A 17843-nucleotide genomic window follows, 5' to 3' on the forward strand; every position below is an offset into this window, starting at 1 on the left:
CAAGTCCTTGAACGGGGTCTGTCTCTCCCTGCCCACACAGCCGAGATCTTTGCTCGCTTCTTACAGGCTGTAAGTACACAAAGCGAAGGGATCCAAAGGGCTCATCTCAGCCGTAAAGACCTATGAAATAATTCTGCGCTCGGATTTCAAATCGATTGTAGTGGAACCTTTGCCAAACTCGAATACAGTTTATTTCCCGCCCCAGAACAGCCTCTGATCTCCTCACCCAGCAGTTTCAAGCCCAAGGCTGGCCAGCACCCGCCATCCCCAGCTCTATCACGACTTAATCAACGCCTCGCCCGGCAGGCCGACCACCTTTCACCCTAAATGCCATTTAGCAAGATTTCGGTTAAGCCTAGCGCTGTCAATCCCCCTGAGGCGAGGCCTACGCAGGGCAGAAGCGGCTCCGCTTTTCTCCGAGCCTCCGCTACCGCAGCCGGGGGGGGTTCCCTCCACCCGGGGAAGGAGCTCGCCTCATCCCGAACCCCGTCCCGGGGCCCGTCCCGCCGCGGGTGCCCGCTCCCCTCAGCGTCCCGGCCGCCTTCTCCCCGCCAGCCTCGCGCGCCTTAAAGGCTGCGGTCCCCACCCCTCCAACCTCTTACGATCGCCCTGTTGGGAACAGCGGCGCCCTACGTTGCCCCTTTAAGGTTACCGCGGCGACGGCTCTGGGTGAGAGCGAGGCGCATTGACGTCACGGCGGGCGGTGATTGGCCGGGCCAGTTGGTTTCCGGTGGGAGCTACCGCCGCCGCTGCCGCCGCTGGTGCTGTCGCCGAGGCCGCGGCCGGGGCCGGGACGGGCGGTGAGGGCCCGGCGGAGCCGCCCGCGGCAAGGTGAGCGGCGGTGACCGGTCCGGGAAGGCTGAGGCGGGGAGGGGGCAGCCCCTGAGGAGGCGGGGGAGACCGAGCTAGGCTGGGGAAGGGCGCGGAGAGGGAGGCCTGCGGCCTATGGGGGCGGCGGCCGGCCCTGCTGAGGGGAGAGGCCCGGCCCTGCTGAGGGGAGAGGCCCGGAGCCGGCAGCACCCGGGCCTGCTGGGACCGGGGCCGGGGTGGACGGTGTTCCCTTTTCTGCCTCGGCTGGCGGGGGGTCCCGTGTCCTGGGGGGGAGGGCGGGGAGAGAGAGAGGCCGCGCTGCGTGGGACCCCCGTGGGCTTATCGGGCGTCGCCTCCAGGCGCTGGGACGCTGAAGGAGTCCCCCGGCCATACATGGGGTTTGGTTCTCTCGTCGTCCCTTCTCCTGCCCCGGGAACGTCGTGTCGTTTCTTCGGCCGTGGGGCTGCCCGCCCCTCACCGCTGGAGGAGCCCCGGTCCTGCGGTGAGGAACGGGCTTGGCTTGACAGGGCAGCCCCGGGGTGGGCAGGTCTGAGTGCGGCCGTGCTTTAGCCGGCTCGGGAAAACTTGGGGTTTGCAATATGCAGAAGAAATACCTTGTGAAAATGCTGGCGTTTTCAGTATTTCTTTGGTGTTTTCTGCGCTGGTCTTGCTCTTCTGGTGAGCAGCCGTGGCCTGTGTCTGCTGGCTATCGGCGGCGCGGTGCTTTTTCCATAGATTGTAATTTGTAGGCTGTCATGGAGCCACCGAGTTTCTCTGGGGCTGTTAATTAGTACTGACCTTCACTGTGCGAGTTGTCAAAACAAAAGAAGTAACTGGAGAACTTTAAGGCACTTTTTCAGTCCGTGTGAAGTCCATACTTGCTGTTTATGCCACTTGTAGTACATCTGTCTGTGCATACTTATGCAGGGATTAACTGTCACAAGAATGAAACCTGTTTGAAGTGTTAGCAATTTCATATCAACTCTAGGCCTCCCATAATCTCCAGTAGCGTAATTCAAAGGGGCACCGTGTTATATTGCCTATGTGGCCTATGTTTCTCAGTCTGCTACCTCAGTAGGATAAAATGCATAATATGACTGCGCCGCTTGGCTTTTCAGTGACTTATCGTTTCTCAAAGTTATTTTGTCTGAATCCATTTTTTCCCTTTCAAAAGCTGATCCTGGGATCAACATATCTTACTGCATAGTCATAAGCTGTTGCCACTGTCCCTGTACCAGGTAACTTTCTTTATATTTCATTAAAATGCCCTGAGAAATTCTTTCCTGTTTCTTTAGCTGTCCCAGTGTTAATTGCTTTATGAAAAAGATGCCATGGAATGTTTTTATATAAAAACACACTTTAAAATGGTTCTATAACCTGAAATGAGGGAAAAAACAGCTTTAGAACATTTTTTGAAGTGTTACAGCTGACACTATAATTTTAAAGTCTTTTGAAAACCTGGCATTGTAACAGATGTGTTTAAAGATGTACTCTTGATTATTTACAGTTGAAGTAATATTTTGGGGATCACAGTGTATCTGTGGAGATAGTTTTGAAGTATGGACCAGTTTAAACCAGAGAGTAGCTTTTTGGAGTAATGCCCCAATTCCATAATTTCTGTTAGTGGACTCTTGCCTTGGCATTTGACATACTGGCTTTGGCTTTAACCTTAACATGTGTCACTTCCCAATACTTTCCATACTGGCCTCTCAGATTCCCAGCTTCCACCCACTTTTCTCCTGGTCATCATCCCCATGACCCTGTACGGCTCTGTGAAGTGAGCTTCCAGTCCTATGAAATGCTAGGTTTAATCAGCAGAAAGTTTAGGTGGAAACTTCCCTGAGTTTGAGTGCTCACAGGGCTTGAGTTATTGAAGCTTTCCCAGTTCAATCAAATGCTTTTCCTTTTGTGTCTGTGGCTATAAAGCACCCAGATTTTTTATTTCTTTCCAGGTGCTAAATAATTTCATAGCTTTTTCTTTCACTGTTTAGCTTAGTTACTAGTCTTACAGATAAAGGTAGTTTTATGCTGTGATATCAGTAAGATGATAATACAGCATAACTTTCTTTTAGGCAACATAACATGCCTGACTCTATCAGGCAGCAGTGTCTTTGTTTCCACTGGTTATTTAACCTTCACTTTCTCTTATCTTCAGCAATGGCAGCTTCTAGCAGCAGCAGCAGCGAGGAGGAGCGTAGTCTTCGGGAATGTGAACTTTATGTCCAAAAACACAACATCCAGCAACTTCTGAAGGATTGCATTGTACAGTTATGCACAGTGAGACCTGAAAGACCCATGGGATTCCTCAGAGAATACTTTGAAAGATTGGAGAAGGTAAAAATACATAGCAGGAGGGAAGGAGAGTGGAACAACCTAAATTTATATCACCTTTTTGTGATTCAGAGGCTGAGCTTCAGATTTGACCAGTGTTCGTATTGGCTGTTTGAAGTTGGAGCTGATGCTTTTGGAAAACAAATCCTATTTTCTGTTAGTTTTTGCCAGTTGATCACAGTGTAAAAGCACCTCTGTCATAACAAAGCACGTAGGGCAGAACATAAGCTGACAAGGAGACTTACCCAGCTAGGATGCACATGTAATCCCAATCTAATGCTTACTTATAGATAGCATACACCATCGTGTCCGTAGTTAGGTGATAACTGTGACGTTTGACCTTGGTTGGACACTGGCGATAGGCATGTGGTTTCTTATATTGAGACAAATGGTTTGCAATAATTTGGGTACAGCACAGAAGCAGTAGGCCAGGGGTATTTACCCAGGCCTAGCTGAAGTCAAACGGAAGTATTTGTATTCCAAATCTCTAGGAGAGCAAGCCTGTTTCTGCTTCTCTTGGGAGTTTGGCGTTGGTGTTTTGCTTTGTTGTTCCTCTTGCATTTGTCCTCAAGGTCTCTTTGTTGTTTTTGTTGTTGTTGTTGAAAGCATTCTGGGATCTTGGGAATGGAAAGTATTTTGTCATCTCGGTGCTCATATTTGAAATGGTGATTTCACGTTCTTTTGAACTGTGCATTTTATATATTGATATCTAAGCAGATAGGAGAAGAAGCCACTAGGAAAATGGGAGGTTTTAAAGGCTAATGCAGAGGAAAGGTTAGATACGACGACTCTATTCAGAATACACAATTAGTAAATAATGTAGCTGCAACCTGGTACAGCAGTCACTTGCAGGTGCTGCTTTCAGTACTTGGTGTATATGGGAGTTATAGCTTTTTCTTTTTTTATTCTAGCTAGTTACTAATTGCTGATGTAAAGAAGAAAGAAATTAACACTGGAGATCATAAATACATATAGTGGAAATTGTCTTTTAATGGAAATGCTCAAGGTAGATACTAGAAAGTGACCAAATGCTGCAAACTAACCTGCTATAACTCACAATGTATTTGAGGAACATTTTACTTATGAAATGAACGAGAAATCTATGATATGTCTGACTTTTTTTTTTTATGTAGTTGCATCTTGAGTATGTTCTCTTTCAAAGGGAATACCAGCAGCAAACCAGGTAGCAATCAGGTTCTTAAAAATTCATTGTCTCTCCCTGTTACCATGCCTCCTTCCCCACGTTGGATTCTCGAGTTTCTAAGTACTGATAGATTGATAATTTTTAAAACATCACCACAAGTGTTGATATACAAAACTTTACAAAGTAAACTGCATTACTGCACTTCGGATACATTGTAAACCAATCCATAGGTAGGGATATAAAACAGGAGTATTTGAATGCTTATGTGTAGTGGATTTATGGTCAAGGTGCAGTATTTAAGATTAAAGGAAACTTAATTTGTTTTTAGCAAGACAAGAAGTCTAAGTTCTGAGCTTAACCACATGTAACTGTTGATGATTTTATTCTTGTGCAAATAGGCTGTCTATGTACTCTGTCAGCTTATAAGTAAGCTGAAAATAGAACTGCTTAGGTAATGTTTTTTCCCCTTAAATTACTCTTACCGTTTTGGTCAGGGTCTTTTATGAGTTGTGTTGGCAGGGGTTATACATGCCCACTAGTGTAGCTCTAGCTACAAGTGAAACTGTAGCATTTTTCTTCTTGCCTCCTTGAATTTGAAAATCACTACAGCTTTCTCCAAGTAATTTCACCATTCAGTCAAATGGATTGGTTTTAGTTTAACCAGATAACACAGTACCTTAATAGCTATCAAGTAACAGAACAGTGAACATCCTGTGCTATGTTAGCAAACTCCTGTGACATCCGTGTCTGGAAAGCACAAATGCTAAGTACTATTATTAACCAGATCTAACCCGGTACTTAGCTCTGATAGAGCAAAAATGTTTGAAATGGAATCTGCTTCACCTTCCAGAACTAATGTCTGTTACATTTTTAATAAAGCAGAGCGACTTTTCAGTATACTTTATAAATCTGTTCATCTGTAAGACTGGATGAAGTTGAGGTACGGGTTTTTTTTTGTTTTTTTTTTTTAAGATAGAATTTTGAAGGAACACCATTTAGAACTGAAGTAGGGTTGCTATTTTCTCTCTAGTTATCCTGACAAGTCATCTCTTCGACAGCGCGCAAACACAGAGCTGATTCACTGTCATGTTATTAAAATACGTTGAAGACATTTAAACATGCTTTTGAATTTATGTTCAGAAACATTAAAATTACTGCCTCTCAGATTGTGGTAGCTACTATAGGAATTCGGATGTCCTCTTCTGACTTAGGAAAGCTGTTACATGAATCTAATTACTACACATTGGTTGTATAAATGTTTTTATTTTATCTGTTTGTGGTGTACTAAGGCCTCTGTTCTTTTTGCTGTGCAAACATGTCTGGTAACACCAGTGCATACTAAAAGCTAATAGCTATCCAGTGCTGTGCTTGGCTGTGTAATGTAGTTTGAGCTATGGAAATTTAATGTAGAGATCGTTATTACAGCCTGCCAGATGAATCTTGGATATTGGACATTGCTGTCCACTGGAATAAGTGCATGTTTGAAATATTGTGTGTAATGCAGTTATGTGCATATTAGGCTTTATAGAAAGCTGGAATTATGAAGTGTGATTGACATCTAGTTGCTGTACCTGTTCCCCACCACCTTCCCTGCCTCCACAGATACATACCTGAATATTTTTTTATTTTCCTAAGCATTTCTTTTGCAAAACGTGCAAAAGCACGTGGTAGCTAAGAAGGATATACTGTGCCGTTGTGAATTTATGGCAGAGCTTTTAACGCTGCTTTTTTAGCTTCTGAGTGTTTGGTTTTTTTGAGGTTTTTCTGTTTTGTTTAAATATGATGTGGAGAGCTGATATAAATTGAATACTAATTAGCCAGAAGAAGTTGAGACCATTTCTAGTGTAATGACAATTACCAGGTGCCAGACTATACAGTGTAAAACATAATTCTGAAATTGTGCAGGTCTTCTCCAGTAGCTGATAGACTTAAATATGTGAAGTCTTATCACTTTAATATTTCTTACTTGTAATAACTTATATGGACTTAACTATTTCTTACTTGTCAGGAAAAATAAAATTTACAGTTAGCGGTCACTGACACTGAAAACTTTGAACTGCTTCATCAGCTGAAAGACCAGGGTCAACACTTGGATGTAGTAAATAGGCTAACTTTGTTACTAAACTTTTTTATAATCCTGGTAATGCTTATACTGATAAGTACAGAGCAAAATGAATGCCTGTGTCCATTATGTGTTTAATTTGAGGAGCTTCTAAACCTAAACAAGTACATTTTCTTATTCATAAACACCGGCTAAATTCTAAGGTAACTGAGAGTAACAACTGCCACTTTTTCTTCAAGTCCTAGCGTAATTTTTCTCTGACCTGGTGGTGTAATATATGTGGCTTATTATCAGAAATTATAAAAGGTATATTTTAAAAAGATGAATACATGAAAAGCTACTGGTATGAAAACAATGAGATTTTAGCATGTCACTCCGTGGCACAGTGTTGTCTTGCGAAGTGTAATGTGAATTCATGGATATTTGTCTCATTCGGGGATGATCTTCCTCTCGATGAGTGTGTATATATCGGCTGTTTAGAATAGCTGGTATATTTTGAGTTCATGTATTATCTTACTCACCTGTAACTTGTTTCTGTGTCCATGCCCTACCTTAACATACTTCTTTTTAATACAGTAATGCAAAATCTCAGATCAGGCAGAAGTTACCAGTTTTATTTTTTCTGTTAGTGCAGTTTCCTTGTTCTTTGAGTGGGCCATTACCCTGGCGAGTCTCTTTCTGAACAGTGTTTTGATACACAGCTCTCTTGCTAAATGCTGCTGAAGTGCTTCTATCTCTGAAAGTTACAGGATCTCAATATTCTATATTTTTTGTGGTACTGGAAAAAATACAGCAGCTGGTGTTCACTTATTTTAAAAGTGTCAAGTTTTTTTAATGGGTTAAGTATTCTGTATATGAGCCAACAGTATGTTTCTGTGGTTGGTGGTGTTGCACCCTTCGTAGAGAGGCAGTTTAAACTGAGCACTTGCTACTGCTCAAACTATTTCTAACTTCACCTCGGTTGAGACTTGTTTCTCCAAAATCAGAAGATAGAAACAAGGTTTTAAATGTGTTTTGCTCTGATCGTTTTGAAATGTAGCACTATTTTATCAATGAGCAAAAAGCAGGAAGTGAAATATAATTCAATGGATCAGTGCTAGCTCTTTGGCTATCCGAGAGGTGCAAGATGTAAACTCACTGTAATGGTTATCTGATGTCCCTTTTCTCAAAGCGCTGTTGTTATACATAGCCTCTGTGCACCTCCGGAGTGGAGCGTGGCAGCCAAGCAGCAAGCTGCCCAGCTGGGCAGGGGACAGTTTGATCAAGGACACTGGGACAAACCCAGCTTTTAAAAATGCCTGGAGCTCTCGTAGAACAGATGACTCCTTGTTCGTTTAAGGCATGTCCCCAAACCCTCTTTCCTTAATGCTGGGAAAGTCATTTGAGCTGTTATGATGCAAATGCTCTGGCTCCAAGGTTGGCTTTTTTGTTTTGATTTTAATCTGATTTTAGTTGATTAAGGTGAATTTTCTGGTACATAGAAGAATCAAATTTCTGTGTGTCAGGTTAGTTAGACTTCATTTTATTGTAAGTATGCTAGTCTTCTACAATATCACTATAACACAGCACAACAGGTAACTGAGGGAAATAAGGAAAATGCGTAATGTCGTGCAAAGTTGACAGATCCGTGGTTTGTGGAAAAAGCCCTGCTGTCTGGCCTCTAGCATCCTTCCTCCAGCTCTTTTGTAAGTGGTGTTCATATTTCTTTCTCCTAAAATAACTGTTGGTTATTGAGTATCAGGTTGGTCCATGACTTGACCTTGTTTCAAAAGCTTCTCATGTAACATGGATTTCTGAGGAATTGCTCTTCTGTCTTTCAGATCAAAAAAGGCTTAACGCCTCACAGCTGAGGGAAAGAACTGCTGGGTTTACAGTTGGGAAAATGTCTTTAGCATTTGCAGAATGTCTTTCATGACCTGTTGAATATGCTAGTGGAAAGTAGAATCAACTTGTTTATACTTCTTAATAAATTAAACTATTAGTGTAACTTATTAAAATAAACACCATTGTGATATGAATGTTACAAATGAAAGGTGTATCTACCATCTATTTTGAAAGGCCTTTGATGTTGGTTGCTCTAGTCTCCTGCTTGCCTTCATGTGGGAGTAATAGTACACAGGAAGCTCCCTTGCATTGGCAGACTAAATTGGAATATGATCTATGACAACTTTTTTCTTTGCTGGATTATGTGACACAAACATGTCTTCCTTCCTGTTTAGGAGGAAACAAAACAGTTGTTGAATCAACAGAAGTCTGGTTCTCGCTCAGACTCACGGGAGGATGAAATCTCTCCTCCTCCTCCTATGAACCCTGTGGTTAAGGGTCGAAGAAGGCGTGGGGCCATCAGTGCAGAAGTCTATACAGAAGAGGATGCTGCATCTTATGTTAGAAAGGTGCTCTAACTTTTAAACATTGCTAAAAATTGCAGTTTAAGACTGCCTTCTATCCAGTGTATTAAATAACACTAAGCTCCTGTAGCCGGTTAAGTCTTGTGATAACTGTAAAAAGCAGACCTGTGTGTATAGCTGTTTAATTAGAGGTTAGAATAAACTGTCATGCAATTAAACCATTTATGCATAAATTAGACCTGTTCCCTTTGAAGTAATGTATATTTAGATGTACCTATATTTATATATTATATATATAAACAAAGTGCTTCCAGTTATTTGACAGCTGCAACAACATTACATTTAGTCTAATGTCAGAGCAGACTTGCTGCTATTCATAGGAAAAAGCAAGTTGAACAGATACTTGTACTTTTGCAAAAAACCCTTATAAACTTAGCATGGAATGATGCTTTTACAGTTGCATAAAGTAACACAAGATATTATTTACCTTCTGCACAAACTGGCTGTAAGCATTGACTATATTTGTTTTTAGATCTATAGTGCTTGAAAGAAACTGGAAAAAATCAGCCAGTGTTTTGTAGCACTTTAAATAAGTTATATACCCTGGGAATGCAGAAATTTTTCTTGAAAAAAATTTTTAGTTACTTTTTTCTGATTATATCCTAGGTTATTCCAAAAGATTATAAGACAATGGCTGCTCTGGCAAAAGCTATTGAGAAGAATGTGCTGTTTGCCCATCTTGATGATAACGAAAGAAGGTAGGAATAAATCTTCGTAGTCTTAAAAGTTCAGACTTCAGAAGAGCTAAATGTGTCTTACTGTACAAAGCTGCACAGCCTCTTTACAACAGTCAGTGTAACCATACAGAGGTTATAGGAAAAGTATTGATGGGTTGGAGGTACAGATGTATGAATGAATGCATGCATGGCAGTTGTCCAAGCAATGTCTAATTTTGATATCCTTTTCTTCAGTGACATCTTTGATGCAATGTTCCCCGTCACTTACATTGCAGGAGAGACTGTCATACAGCAAGGCAAGTGACAATGTTTACATTGACGAATAAGTTGGAGATGGTGAGCAGGCTCTGGCCTAGTGCTCTTGTTAGGTTTTGGGGGTTTTTTTGAAAATAAAAATGTCTGGATACAGTGACACTTTCTTGCTATGCTATCTGAAGCACAGCTCATGCTAAAGTGAGGAGTGGAGCAATTGTAGGAAGATGTGGGTTTTGTTGCATATGTTACCTATTGGAAAGATTGTCATTTGATGGCATTGTAGAACATGTTATGTCAGTTTATGGATCCAGTATGCCTTTCCAGTATTCCTGGAAATGCTGCTGATCTCCTGCATACCAGTAGATGTCCTCTTTCACAGGACTGAGAGGAGTGCAAAATCAGCAAAATGTGAAACTTTACCCTGCAAGCTGTGCAAAAATTAGTCTCTGCCAACCTTGCCAGATTCTAAACACCAAAGTTGGCAGAGATGCCAGTTCTGTGAAATGTGAATGTTTGCATAGCTTTACTCACCTTTCTAGTGTGTATTCAATGTTTTTTTTTTTTTCTTCTCTTTTTTTCTAGGTGATGAAGGTGATAACTTCTATGTTGTTGATCAAGGTGAAATGGATGTAAGCATTACTGGTAGTTTATTAATTATATATTCATTCCTAGCAGAAGAATAGCCCGATATTTGTAGGCCTTTTCTACAGGTCCTTCCTTTAGCAGCTTTTCTCATAAGTTCTTACTTGTAGAAGCTTATTTTGCTTTGGAGCCTCTTTGCTCCTCAACGGCTCAGTCTGGCTGCACAGACCATGAGTTGTGTTGAGTTTCAGAATGAACGATTCAGACACCAACACAATACTAATGCTTTACAAGTGCAGGGTGGAGTCTAGCTGAGGTGTGGGACAGGCTTTAAGAATGACCAGGCTTCTTATTTTGCAGTCCAACTAATCCATAGCTTTCTCTGACAGAGACTTTGTTGAGATTTTATTTCCTATGAAAGGGTCTCAGGAGTCTACGTGTGTAGTCTGTGCATGTGATGTAGATGTAGAAGAGAGTCCCTTTATCGATGAAAGTAAAAATTCTGGCTGGGACTGGGGTTGGCTGTGAAGTGTTGATGAAATGCTGGAATGGTCAACTCTGTACAGACAGGAAAATTTCCTGTTACGATAAAGGAAATACAGGGTAGCAGGACCTTTGTTGTCTTTGACCAGCTCACAAGATGCCGTGAGCTTTGGCTTACCACCATGCACTGCCTTTCAGGTTTATGTGAACAATGAGTGGGCAACCAGCGTTGGTGAGGGTGGAAGCTTTGGAGAACTTGCGCTTATATATGGAACTCCCCGTGCTGCAACTGTCAAAGCGAAGACGAATGTGAAGTTGTGGGGCATTGATAGAGATAGCTATAGAAGGATCCTGATGGCAAGTATTTTTCTGGCTGATGTGTCGCTTCTGTCATTGACTCAAGTAGCTGTGTGCATAACCTGGAATGATGCTTTTGGTTTTACTATTCACTCAGCTTATACTGGTCATTTGACCTTCTATCTCTGCCTGTCATTTGCTGGAGTTATTTATTCAAAATCCTGCTACTTCTTTTGTAATCAGAAAGCTGATCACTCAGCATATGTTTGTCAGGCGTGGGGCCATGATGAGTCTTGCATTAGTGAACAAAACAGTACCAATGCTGTATTAAACTGGACTGACAATGTAATATCTACTGGTTAAGTTGTCAGATACTTTGATTCTGCTCTGCATTTAGCTTGCTATTTGTAAGTAGTGTGTGCGAACAACAGCTGTAACTAACTTGAGCAGGTGTTGTGAATTTTGGTAAGGTTATACAGTTAGAATGCATTTAAGAAACGTTAAGGCTGCAATAAATGCTAAGTACTTTATGAAGGTTGCTGAAATCTGAAATATTACTGAAATAATTAAATTTGAAAACACTTAATCTTGTAGGTTTGGGGTCTGTGAGACAGGATGTCTGGTTAAATTTATTTTTGCCTTGAGTTTTATTTGAAGCCTCATGTAAAATGTGGTGTAGAAAGAAAACTTACTTTGTGTGCTTGGGGTTTTTTTTGTGTTTTTTTTGTAGGGGAGTACTTTAAGAAAGAGAAAGATGTATGAGGAATTCCTTAGTAAAGTATCTATATTGGGTAAGTGAGAAGACTTCTGTTCTGAAGTGGAATAAATTGCCATATTATAATAAAGCTGTTACCCAGCATTATTATGATTACAGGCTATTGTGGTAATCCATTAAAACTGACTCCAAAGCCTGTACTGTTTTTCTGCATCATTCAGAAATAATTCTAATTCAAGTCTTGGTATCTGATGCATAAATGTAGCCAGAAGTAGGTTGACCTTTGTATAAAGACAGAGCAAAAAGTAAAATTTGTGCCTTGAAAAGATACTCTGTTAATGAACTATTAACTCTACAGAATCTCTGGACAAGTGGGAGCGTCTCACGGTAGCTGATGCATTGGAACCGGTACAGTTTGAGGATGGGCAAAAGATTGTGGTCCAGGGAGAGCCAGGAGATGAATTCTTCATTATCTTGGAGGTAAGGAAGGTCAAAATTAAAAGCTGAGAACTTTACTACTTTTTTTAACATGGCTTATTCTGTCCCTAAATAGGCTCTTGGAGAAAAATGAAATACAAGAATTTACTTCTAGAGAATTCCTGAAGAAATACAATCTTGCTGGACATGCAGAAGCTTATATTTAGTTTTGCTATTTTTACAAATGGTGCTTCCAGGAAAAAGTAACAAGTTTCTGGCTGAAACCAGTTTATGTTTTTCAGAGGAGTAGAGACCCATTCTAGATAGCTAGTAATGTCTTGCTAGTGGTATCACTGTCTTCTGAGTTGTGGTGTGGTTTTTTCTGGTTTTTTTTTTTTTTTTTTGCTAGTCATACCGTAATATTCTTAGTGTTTTGAGGAAAAACAGGAAGAAATCAGTGCTGTGGATATGTAAATACCCTAGATGTTTGATGCTTAGAGAGGAGGGAGGACCAGCTGTTTTCATAGAGCAGTCTGGTGAGGTATGCAAGGACTGTGAAGTGGTTTTTAAAGACTGAGACATAGTAACAGTCCTTCCTGCAAAGCAGCTGATTCCTTCTGGAATTCAATGTTTCAAGTGATGCTGGAAATTCAAATTGTTTAATTGTTGTGATTTATTAAAGGGCACAGCTGCAGTGTTACAGCGTCGATCAGAAAATGAAGAATTTGTTGAAGTGGGCAGACTGGCGCCTTCTGATTATTTTGGTGAGTTACGTAGTGACAACTGTGATTACATACACCACTGTCACCACTTTACCTGTGCTGTGTTCATGACTGCTGTGGATGATGGTGATGGGATGGATTTGATTAATCACTGTTTTGGCTAACTGCTGTGGCTTCACTCAGTGTCAGGTGAGTATCAGAGTCACTTGGCATTCAGGTGTGCAAGCCTGTCACAGAATGTGATTGTTTTAGAGTACTTTAATTCAGAAGGGGCCTGATGGTGATTTGGTCTGATCTCCCTACTCTAAGCAGAGCTAACTTTGAAATTGCATCATATTGCTCAGGGCTGTGTCCAGCTGAGTCTCTTGTGTCTCCAGGGATGGAGATTCCACAACTTCTCTGGGCAATTTCTTTCACTGTTTAACCAGCCTTATTGTGAATAACTTTTTTTCTTTATGCTTAACAAGAATTTCCTGTTCTGCAACTTGTTGCTTTCCCTCTGCCTTACACTGTGCAGGGAGCGGTCTAGTTTTGTCTCTGTAATCACTCATTACACAGCTGAAGACAGCAGTAAGATTCCCTCCTTGGCCTTCTTTTCTTCAGGTCAGACTAACCCAGCTGTTTCAGCATCTCTTTGTACATCCTGTGCTGCAGTCCCCTAACCATCTGGGTGGCACTGCTGGACTTGCTCTGCTTTGTCAGCATCTTGTACTGGGGATCCCAAAACTGTGTGGTACTTTGGATGTAGCCTCCTAAGTGCAGATCAGGGTCTTTTTTCCTTCTGTTGAAGGTGTTCTTACTCAACTAAAAGTTACGTGGTGTGTAAGTTGCTTTGGCTTGAAAAAGTTACATATGCTGGCAAAGAAAAAGGCTAAGATCCTATTATAAATACTCGCTTGTGAAGACTTCTTGAAATAATCTTCACATGGAACTAATCACTTGTCTAGTAGATGTTGATTTATTTTGGGTCACAGATAAGGACTGGATATGTATGCTCACAGAGCATTCTTGCAGTATAATGTAATAGTATATAACAGGATATTACTGGCAGCTTTATTTTGGGTTCAGAAGAAAAGTGGCTTGCAGTTCTGAAATAAAGCAAGCAACTTGTTCAGAACCTACTATTTAATGTTTAAATACTTCCCCCCCCCCCCCCCCCAAAAAAAAAAGCATAACTTCTTTTTCATGTTTAAAGTAGGTCTTCTTTCCTTATGACTCTTTCTAAGCAGTCGTCTTGCTAAAGCCTTCTGGTTGTCTGTTCAGTTTTTCAGCTTTGTAGATGATGTAATCAACAAATAACTCTGTTGCAAGGCCTGAAGTGGGATGTACTCAAGAGTGCACTAATAGTACTGGATCTGACCAAAAGTCTGCTTAGCTCAGTATCTAGTACTAGATTTTTATTCTATGTGTGTCGTTTCAGTCTCTTCTAATATTTCCCTTGATGTGTACTCTTGAGTTTCCCACTCCTAAACTAAATGTTACCTCTACCATTGTGTTCAGGTGCTGCAGACCTGTCCTCTGGGGGTTTAACTCTCCCTTAGAACCTACTTACTCTTTTGCAAGCCTGTGTTTTGGAGGCTAGTGAGTTCAAGAGTTTTAATTGGGCACAGAGGAAAAGTTTTTTCTCATTTCTTTTGAACATGCCTTCTGATAATGCAGGCAAATTTATTCTCTGAGGAGCACTGAGTTCTTTCCTCAGTCCTGAACTTGGAGATAACAAGCCCAACTGCTTAAAAACAAACCCAGAAACTGATATTGTGGCTTCTTTCACTGTTGTTGCTAGGAATGTTAGGGGTAGCTGTTGTCACCAATGGAAACAAGGACCTGTTGAAAACTTCATTTCCAAGTATGTTGTTTAGCAGTTGTAACAGTTACTTGAAATGAAGCTTTTGGCATGTTTGTGTGTGTCTTGTGAAATGGGAATCCCAGACTTCAAGATACTCATCTTCCACAGCCCCGTGGCCAAGTCAGATTCTTGATACTGGCTAGCTGTGGGTTAAAGGCTTCTGTCGTGTGCTGGTCTTGTTGTCCTGAGTTTCCTTGAAATACCAGTATTGAAGAGTAGCATACCTTACGTGTTAGAAAAATAACTACTTGTTGACTAAGAAAATCATGTGGTTAATCGAGACATGACCTTTTCCTAAATAGAACCAGTGCTGAAAATCTTTAGGCCTTCTTCAGAGAGACTTGAATGCAGACAGGCTTTTTAGTAAAGAAAATTTTCCTTAGTCAGTCCATCAAGTAGTCTTTTTACACTGCCTTCACAATTGCTTCTAATGTAACTGTATAAATACTTGCTCTGATCAGTGTTAAAACATGAATTACATTCTGTTCAATTCCTGCAGCAGTTTGAAAGACAACAGCATAATTTCTTTGGCTCTTTGCACGTTCGTTTTTAACATTTTGCACTTTCCTGTTGCCGTAGGTGAAATAGCTCTGTTGATGAACCGTCCCCGTGCTGCCACAGTTGTCGCTCGTGGCCTGTTGAAATGTGTAAAGCTTGATCGACCCCGATTCGAACGTGTCCTGGGTCCGTGCTCGGATATTCTCAAGCGAAACATCCAGCAGTACAACAGTTTTGTATCACTGTCTGTCTGAAACCTTCCTCCCTATCCAAAACATGCTTCACGAATGCAGACTGCTTTATTACCCTTGTGCAGAGCCACATTGCCGGTGGCACTTGCAGCTTCCTGTCTGTTTAAAAAAAGACAAAAAAAAAAAATTGCTTATCATGGCACTATTTTTAATTTAGAGCATATTAGTTCTGTGCTCTCTGTCCCATTAAATTAATAGAAAAAGTTCTATGGAGATGTTTGCTCTTATGGCTTCTCTCTGTGCAACAGTGTCCAACTCAGGCAAATGCAGCCTTGCTTCAGCGAGGGAGAGATCTCCTGGCACCATGACAATTGCCATAGAGTAAGGAGGTGACAGCAGAGGGGAGGGGGGAAATTCTTCTAAAGGTGTTGGACAGATTTTAATGCTGTGGTCATAATCTGCTGTATTTCTTTTCAAATGAGAACTGCCCTTGTAATTGAGCTTCTTGGGGCTTGGGTTTTGTTTTTTGTTTTTTTTTTTTTTTTTTTAATTTTCTGGGTACTGTAATCCTGGGTTCAGTCGTGAGGCGTCAGCTGCTAAGAAAGCCACAGTTGGAATTTAACAGTATAATTGTTCCTGTGTCTGCTGGTTTAAGATTGCTTAGTTATGTTTTTGTCAAGTGTAAATCAAAGCTTTCAAGGTTAATAGTTCTGGTGAACTACTGCAGTTGTTACTTAATTTGCTGACTTGCCGCAACTGATTTTTTTCTTGTTCTTTCTTCAGCGATAGATATGCCATTTAAAACTTCCTGTTCAAAGTGGCAAGAACCAAACATTACGTGAAATGCCTGACTTTGGTCTCTAGTACATAGATTGGTGTAAGAATGGTGCAGCTGTCCAGCTGTTAGTAATGTTCAAGTACTTAGATTGGTGTAGAAATTGGAAGCAAACATTTTATTTTCCCTGTGACTCTTGCTTGCTTTGTATTCCTCAGTTGACTTCTTAAAAAATGTTCATCAGTTCAGGTGATGCTTTGTTACCAGGGAAAATAAATGTTGAGTATTTATGGCCAGCATCAGTTGCAGGTGGCAAGATTGCTGGTCTATATAGATGCCATTATTCTTGGTAGAGAATGTGAGGCAGAAAAAGTGAATGTTTTAACTTTCCTGCAACACTCAGTTATTTTAAGTTTTTAAATCAGTCAATTCATAACTTTTAAAATGGTTAATTATAAATGTAGTTTAAATACAAAAGGTGCATACTCTTTCCTTGCTTGTGGAATTTACATGACACATATTTCATACTCACTCTTTTTTCCAAGTTCAATATGTTGCGGAGTCTTAAATGTATTTCAGTATTTACCAGCTTTGTGTTCCATTATTCTGTGCGCACCAATACTTCCCAAAAGTTTTTACTGAATTCCACAGTTCAATAATGGTAGGCAATTTTTAAGGTTTCCTTTAAACTGTAATTTATATAAAGTAGTGTAGGTTTGTATTTGGGAGTGACAGCAAGCAATTTTGCATTTGTTGTGCAACTACTTCTAACGATGGAGCCCTCATTTTATTTCCTTTCTGAGGTTGTGTGGATTCAAGTTCAGCAGACTTTCTCCCAGGCATGCAGATAATCACAAAGAGTTTGCTAATTGATGCAAAATAATACTGAGGGTATCAAGCCTTTACGAAAGGTTTCAGGGTATTTCTGAACCTGAAATCCCAATAATGGGATTTAAATGCTAGTGGTTTGAGTTCTCTATTCAAAGATGTTGAGTAGAGGATTTCTGCCATAGTCCTTAAGAAGTAAGCAAATGCTACCTTTTTGGTTCTTTTTTGGGTTTGTTGGGGTTTTTTTTTTTTTGTAAAACTGTTTTCTTAAGTTTTGACTCTATCCAGGTTTTTTCTTCATATGTGTTCTTTGTGTTACTTTAAAGCACCAAAAACTGTGTAAACTAGTTAGAGCTCCACAAAAAAGTGCACATTTTTTTTATATAAGGCTTTCTAATCAAGTTTCACTACTGCATCTTTTTAGCTTGCTGTTTACTCCCTTTTGTAGTTTTACCTACAAGATTTTAAGATAAATCAGCTAAGTCTGAGTTAAATATTAATCACAGTTATAGCTTTACCTTTGTGTGCAATTTAAATATGTTTGAAACCACAATTGGCATAGTTTTGCCTTAGCTAACATTCAGGGCTTTAGAAGTAATTTTTTGCTAGTCCACCTTTAGCAAATTTATGAAGTCTATTGCCCTAGAAAGCTATAGTCAACCAGAGGACCATTTTTGTATTGTTACCTGACTATATAAGTCTGATTTACTGTATGTGCTAATATATTATATTATATTCCTTTTGTTATAGATTGTCCTAATGGCAGGTAAAGCAATAAAATGATTTAAATTCTTAAATGCAA

At 40.5% G+C, this 17843-nt stretch overlaps 1 protein-coding gene across 1 annotated transcript; it reads left to right on the plus strand.

Annotated features, from left to right (window-relative positions):
• The first annotated feature begins 672 nt into the window (after positions 1 to 672).
• PRKAR1A (protein kinase cAMP-dependent type I regulatory subunit alpha) lies at positions 673 to 17843 on the plus strand. Its single transcript, XM_069799359.1, has 12 exons — positions 673 to 831; positions 1985 to 2048; positions 2966 to 3144; positions 8567 to 8740; positions 9362 to 9453; positions 9667 to 9728; positions 10270 to 10316; positions 10951 to 11109; positions 11780 to 11840; positions 12123 to 12244; positions 12864 to 12945; positions 15329 to 17843. The coding sequence occupies exons 3-12, from the start codon at positions 2968 to 2970 to the stop codon at positions 15499 to 15501; spliced, it is 1149 nt and encodes a 382-aa protein (XP_069655460.1). The 5' UTR covers positions 673 to 831; positions 1985 to 2048; positions 2966 to 2967; the 3' UTR covers positions 15502 to 17843.

The sequence above is a fragment of the Haliaeetus albicilla genome, chromosome 12, assembly GCF_947461875.1.
Source record: "Haliaeetus albicilla chromosome 12, bHalAlb1.1, whole genome shotgun sequence".
NCBI lineage: Eukaryota > Metazoa > Chordata > Aves > Accipitriformes > Accipitridae > Haliaeetus > Haliaeetus albicilla.

Bases quoted from the DNA above. Each gene is read 5' to 3' on its own strand.
- PRKAR1A (XM_069799359.1), top strand. From the start codon at position 2,968: ATGGCAGCTTCTAGCAGCAGCAGCAGCGAGGAGGAGCGTAGTCTTCGG. The intron at 11,841-12,122 runs GTAAGTGAGAAG...TTAACTCTACAG, and splicing joins TAGTAAAGTATCTATATTGG to AATCTCTGGACAAGTGGGAG. The intron at 12,946-15,328 runs GTGAGTTACGTA...CTGTTGCCGTAG, and splicing joins GGCGCCTTCTGATTATTTTG to GTGAAATAGCTCTGTTGATG.